This window comes from Trachymyrmex septentrionalis, unplaced genomic scaffold (genome assembly GCF_001594115.1).
Source record: "Trachymyrmex septentrionalis isolate Tsep2-gDNA-1 unplaced genomic scaffold, Tsep1.0 scaffold80, whole genome shotgun sequence".
NCBI lineage: Eukaryota > Metazoa > Arthropoda > Insecta > Hymenoptera > Formicidae > Trachymyrmex > Trachymyrmex septentrionalis.
Window position 1 is genome coordinate 2602841 of NW_017305988.1, and position 5461 is coordinate 2608301.

Below are 5461 nucleotides of genomic sequence, written 5' to 3' on the forward strand. Positions count from 1 at the left end.
AGGGGTGTCTACGATTAGATAGGTATACACTCAGGTATACTCTGAAAAATGCAAGATTACAATTATCAAGTTACAAAAATTTGTAAAATAATGATTGTAATATCTCTATTTTTAGAAAGAAAATAATAAGAAATAATTTAACTATGCATTTATGCGCGAGATGAGTTGAACTTAATTATACGTCAATATAAACAAAATACATTATTTATTTACATGATTATTATAAATTAGATTAAAACTGCATTTCGGAAAAATATCTGATGTAGCATATGCTTTATCGCAAAACACTAATAATCCTCTTCTAGTATGCATTTCTCCACCAGTTCCCGTAAGTTTGGATTTTCCATTGCAGCCGCTATACGTTCCTTATCATTAATTTGTTTATTAACTGCAATTGAACGCATATAATTAAAAACAAAAATACACTAAAAACTGAAACTAAAATTTAAAGAGCATACGTACTTTCTTGTTCAGTAGAATGTGCACCTTTTTTAATATAAATGTCTAATTTAAATAACGCTGATAATTGACGTTCCAATTTAACGCGGATGCACAATCCTATCAAGGTTGCCAAAGAACAGTGAGGCACTGTAGGATTAAATTCCACACGAATGACAGAAACTCCTCCTGGGGTGCTGTGGCAAACTTTGATGCAATCTTCATAGACAACATCCAGTTGCTCCAAAGTTTGTGGTTTTTCAGGATCCTTGATTGTCCTTAATAAATCTGAAAAGCAATAAGAATTGCTAAATAAATATAAATTGATAGAATCTGCCTGAAAAATTTCAGTGTTTTAATAAGCGTATATAAGGGATAAGTCACTTGTAATATCGCACCATCTCAATGATATCGGACAATATCCAAAAGGTAGCGCGTTACAAGACACAAATAGAGCGCAAAACTTGCCGTAAACGGATTCTTTTAACTCGATATCCGTCTGTAACGTTTGATTCTTCGCCGTCAATAGATCCTCTGCTGTTCCCATGACTGTCTCTGGCAGTATACCATCCTTTATCTTTCCGCCAATTGATAACTTTCGGAAAAAGGACAGCATGTTTATTATTGATAATGATAAAGAAAACATAACAACATAATGTGAATTACATCGTCTGCATAACAATTCACGATAATTCACAAAGGACGAGCGACGATACGAAGAGAACAATAACGCAGCATTCGAATTTCGGAATATGCGTTATACCACATTACATGCAATCACATGCGTGTCCGAGTCTGAAGTCTGAAGTGCAGGAAGGGCAGGATTACCAAAAGTCACATCGAAAAATTTCCTGCACTTTTAAGATTCTCCAAAAGTCTCTAGTAATTTTGATACTAAAGCCTAATCTATATTGGCCGTATCGCAGGCATCAACCAATCCGATGCGTCAATTTTTAAGTCGCACGACGCTTATAACGCTTGCGATCAATGTAGATTAGACTTAAGGCTACTATTTTATTTGTGCGTTTTTATTGTTAAGTGCAAGGCACATACAAAAACGTGAGCAGTAAGGAAATCGTAAACCGTAACATTAGATTCACTATTGACGAGTAACCATGTGTTTGACACTTTTCTAGTTATACATTAGTATGGCATGTGTATGAACTGTGAAAAGTTGGATTAAACATAAAATTAAAAGATAAACAAAATAGCAATACTATATACCAATATACACGATAACGATGCAAGAAGTGAAGAGAAGTAAGAAAAAAAACACGCGGAAAGAAAATATAACGCAGGAGGAAAACAAGGCGGAAAAACCGAGCAAACCTGTTGAATTGTGAGTATAAAGTTAAAAAAAATATCTTGTACTGTCATTGATATTTATATTATAAGCATATAGTTTTCAGATTTTAATATTACTATTATATTATTATTATTATATTATAAAAAAAGAACGCGGATACTCATACTTTTTCTCTTTGTTTACCATTGAAAACTCATCTAATTTATAAGAGTGAAATAATATTCGTGTATCAACTAACAGTTTACTTTCTATTTTGTAGGAAATATGGACCTACTGTATCTTTTCCATATCAAAGAGTATGGTCTAGATGTGTTCTGATACTTGGAGTCTTGCTAATAGTTTGGTGTAATAACAGACAGGGTAAAGAAGTGTGTCTAGCAAAGCAGAAAGACATATTGGTAAGTCGTACACAGAACGTTGACTGCTCTATGGATTATAAAGACGAGTTAGAAAAATACTCTGGCTGTGTACCAAAAAAATGCGGCAGAGTTATAACTGACAAACTCGTCTCGACAACAGAGGCAGATGTTTTACTGAAACTAGCGAAAAGTGGAATAGATTTGGCTGGATCTGAAGGTGGCGCAAGTATTCTGGATCTTCATTCAGGCACTGTTAGTAAGAGCCAAGGTTTTATCAATATCTATAAACTCCCAGAAGCAAAGAAAATATTCAACAGTACAGATTCAGCAATTTATAAGTATGATTTTTGTTTATGTATAAATATTTTTTCTTTTGCGGAATAAGTCTAGAGCAAAATATTTTTTAATGTTTTAAATTGAACAACGTCTATAATACATTAATACTATAAATTGTTTATTTAAATTCCATTATGATAAATGATAGATAAATAAATACATTTCTATCTCTAAGAGATTTGTAACTTCTGAAGTATACACATATATGCAAATTATTAAATATTGTTTTGTTAAATGTAAATATTCATTTGATTGTGAGATTGCATATTAAGAATAAATAATTTAATATTGTATAATACATGTTATATTCTTTCTTAACTTGTAGAGTAGTGAAAACAAAAATACAACATGCGGTGGCGCATAATTTCGACATAGATATAAATAAGATTTACTTTACCAAATTTACCTTCTTCTCGCGGATGACTAATAAACCCGCGAAAACCATACATGATGAATACTGGCATCCACATATCGATAAGGTTTGTCATGCGTCGTTATACATATTGTTCTTTTTAACAATTAGAATGTTTTGTTTTGTATATAATATAGAATTAAAATAAAACTATATATTTCAGGAAACATACGAATCGTTTCATTACACAGCGTTGCTATATTTAAATGATTTTGATAAAGATTTTGAAGGCGGCCGATTTATATTTATGGATAAGAATAGTGTCAATACTACAGTAGAACCCAGAAAAGGTAAGGCGCGCGTTTATAATTTATAGATTAAATCTTCTAAAAAGATGAGACAAAATTTAGGAATATTTTCAGGAAGAGTATCAATTTTTACTTCAGGAAGCGAAAATGTACATCTAGTTGAAAAAGTGAAATCTGGTACCCGTTACGCTTTGACCGTGTCTTTCACATGCGATAAGAACGCCGCGATATCCGATCTAAATTTACCGATGCATTAAATTAAAATTTATTTCATCATTTTTTTAGTTGTTGAATACATAAATTTATTGATATGCACATAAAGAAAATATCATACAAATCGTAAGAATATCAAAGATGATATTTTTATTCATAAGTTTTTTTTTGCAAATGGCATAATTAAACAGTATTATAATAATATGATAAAGGAAAATAAATGAAGTATTATGTGTATGAATTTGTTTTTGAAAATATATTTGATTAAATAATTAGAGAATTTGAAATGTTGATATAAATTTGTGTTATTTATTTGTACACACATAATTATTTTTGCTTATAATAATATATTACGTTATATGTAAGCAAGAAAAAAAGGGAGATAATGTACATGTTACATTATTTTAAAGTGAAGTTTGTGAAAAATACATTTTTTTCGTTGGAATGAACTTGTAATTATTAATGGAATGAAACATGTAATGTGTTACATACTATGAGAAAAATTTATAATAGCTGAGATAATGTCTATCGAAACTATTTTAATAGTAAGAATTTAATAGAAACAATAAAGTTTTAATTAATAATTAAGAATCATATCAAGTGTAAAACGTTTCGATATATTTTATGGTTGCTTAGTATTTTATCATTGTATTATATGATGAAAAGCTCTAATTAAAAGCTAAAAATAATGAGATCAACCCGTTTAAAATACTTATTTTAATTAACAGGAAGAAAGTAATGAAAATCAATGTTTAATATACAGAATAATTATTAATATACATATAAATAAATAGCAATATTGTGTCCGCTATTAACATAAAGTAAATAAAGGACATTTAATTTGCCCACTTTGGGAATTATAACAAACATTCTTATACGTAATCCTATAAAATTAATTCTTAAACTTAAAAATTACAAAAATTTTTGCATTTCGTGAATAAATGGTAACATACAAATTTACTATTCTAAAAAGCTATATTTTTGTTGCTTTTTGCTTATTTTTCATTTTGTACGATTCAATTGCTTGCAACAGTTTAGACCAGTTAAAATAAGTGAGATGTATACGAGAAAGATTTTTGCAAATTATTAATTATGTCAATTCATACAGTGCAGAATTTTTTGTTACATTGTAGTAATATAATATGTCATATTTGCAATATATTGCAATTTTTAAATAAGACATTTATGTACAATGTTTCTGCAACTTTTCTGTATCATGGAAAATATTAAGTTTTATCGGCAACGCGACATGTGTGCCACGTAATCATTTTCAAATATAATAAAACTTAAAATACGGATGTTCTTCCGTAAGCTACAGGCTCGTACGGACTTGTAAGAGACTTGCGATTCTCTTTGCACTTTCTCCCAACAGCATCGTCCTGTGATTACCATACACCTCTTCTATTCTTACGGGTTGTATGCAAATCTGAAAAGAAGAAAAAGATAAAAATTCAATTTTTTAAATATGAATTCCATACAAATAGTGAGGAGGATGGAATTTATTAATTTTTAATAAAGTATGTGTATATACGCGATAAGTAGGTAGTAAATATTACTGTAACTATATTATAGTGTAACTATACTAATGTTCGATTGAGAAATTTTTTTCATCAATTTTTCATTTTTGGATGTAATTATGATGATACAATATTTAAATATATTTAATTAAAATTATATTAAAACATCAAAATAAAATTTAACTTCAAGTTTGTTTAAGTTAATTTACAATGCTACAAAAAGGAACTTGATTATTGAAAATATTGAAGAACTTTAATATAAAAAAGAGATGGGACTCTTACATTCGATAAACCATAATCCTTTTCTAGATGTAAGAAATTTTCTGAAGCCTTAATCAATGTGACCGGTCCTTTGATCTTTTTATTGGTATTATAGGTTACAGCAGCCGCTAATTTTTTGAATAAAAGATATCCGGCTACTTTCAGATCATCTTGTACAAACGGCGTATTACCTATTGCTTCTATCATCTTATTAAACATTTCCACATCCGAATTACTTTGTTTCAAAATATCATACGCCTGAAATAAAACATTGTAAATTGTAAAACTAATATTTTATATAATATTTCTCAATTTTATACACACACACACACACACACACACACACACACACACACACACACACACACACA

General features: G+C 29.3%; 3 protein-coding genes across 6 annotated transcripts in view; 1 reads left to right on the forward strand and 2 right to left on the reverse strand.

Annotated features, from left to right (window-relative positions):
• Nucleotides 1-9: 9 nt before the first annotated feature.
• On the reverse strand, nucleotides 10-1232 carry LOC108754672 (MIP18 family protein CG30152). Of its 4 annotated transcripts, XM_018497156.1 has the most exons (4): nucleotides 1105-1232; nucleotides 837-1033; nucleotides 463-746; nucleotides 10-388 (listed from the first exon to the last, which is right to left on the reverse strand). In XM_018497156.1, exons 2-4 carry the CDS (start codon nucleotides 983-985, stop codon nucleotides 288-290), a joined length of 534 nt encoding a protein of 177 aa, XP_018352658.1. In that variant the 5' UTR covers nucleotides 986-1033; nucleotides 1105-1232; the 3' UTR covers nucleotides 10-287. The 4 variants fall into 4 exon arrangements, with proteins under 4 accessions (XP_018352658.1, XP_018352655.1, XP_018352656.1 ...); XM_018497153.1 differs by having other exon boundaries at nucleotides 11-388; nucleotides 837-1232; XM_018497154.1 differs by having other exon boundaries at nucleotides 11-388; nucleotides 463-726; nucleotides 823-1232.
• Nucleotides 1233-1477: 245 nt separating this feature from the next.
• Nucleotides 1478-3401, forward strand: LOC108754674 (2-oxoglutarate and iron-dependent oxygenase domain-containing protein 3-like). Its single transcript, XM_018497157.1, has 5 exons — nucleotides 1478-1777; nucleotides 2004-2441; nucleotides 2765-2918; nucleotides 3015-3141; nucleotides 3214-3401. The coding sequence occupies exons 1-5, from the start codon at nucleotides 1680-1682 to the stop codon at nucleotides 3354-3356; spliced, it is 960 nt and encodes a 319-aa protein (XP_018352659.1). The 5' UTR covers nucleotides 1478-1679; the 3' UTR covers nucleotides 3357-3401.
• An 887-nt stretch (nucleotides 3402-4288) lies between these two features.
• Nucleotides 4289-5461, reverse strand: part of LOC108754740 (fatty acid synthase) — a 16481-nt gene continuing 15308 nt past the window's right edge. Inside the window, exons 9-10 of the mRNA XM_018497280.1 lie at nucleotides 5112-5348; nucleotides 4289-4738 (exon numbers count right to left, since the gene is read on the reverse strand). Of these exons, the coding sequence (XP_018352782.1) occupies nucleotides 4625-4738; nucleotides 5112-5348 (351 nt within the window). The 3' untranslated portion in view covers nucleotides 4289-4624. The remainder of the gene's footprint in view (nucleotides 4739-5111; nucleotides 5349-5461) is intronic.

Excerpts from the sequence above, each read along its gene's own strand:
- LOC108754672 (XM_018497153.1), bottom strand. The coding sequence starts at position 1,084 with ATGTTTTCTTTATCATTATCAATAATAAACATGCTGTCCTTTTTCCGA. Across the intron at positions 747-836 it reads TGTCCGATATCATTGAGATG|CAATTCTTATTGCTTTTCAG; the intron begins GTGCGATATTAC and ends ATATTTATTTAG. Across the intron at positions 389-462 it reads ACATTCTACTGAACAAGAAA|TTAATAAACAAATTAATGAT; the intron begins GTACGTATGCTC and ends GTTCAATTGCAG.
- LOC108754674 (XM_018497157.1), top strand. The coding sequence starts at position 1,680 with ATGCAAGAAGTGAAGAGAAGTAAGAAAAAAAACACGCGGAAAGAAAAT. Across the intron at positions 2,442-2,764 it reads ACAGATTCAGCAATTTATAA|AGTAGTGAAAACAAAAATAC; the intron begins GTATGATTTTTG and ends CTTAACTTGTAG. Across the intron at positions 3,142-3,213 it reads TACAGTAGAACCCAGAAAAG|GAAGAGTATCAATTTTTACT; the intron begins GTAAGGCGCGCG and ends GAATATTTTCAG.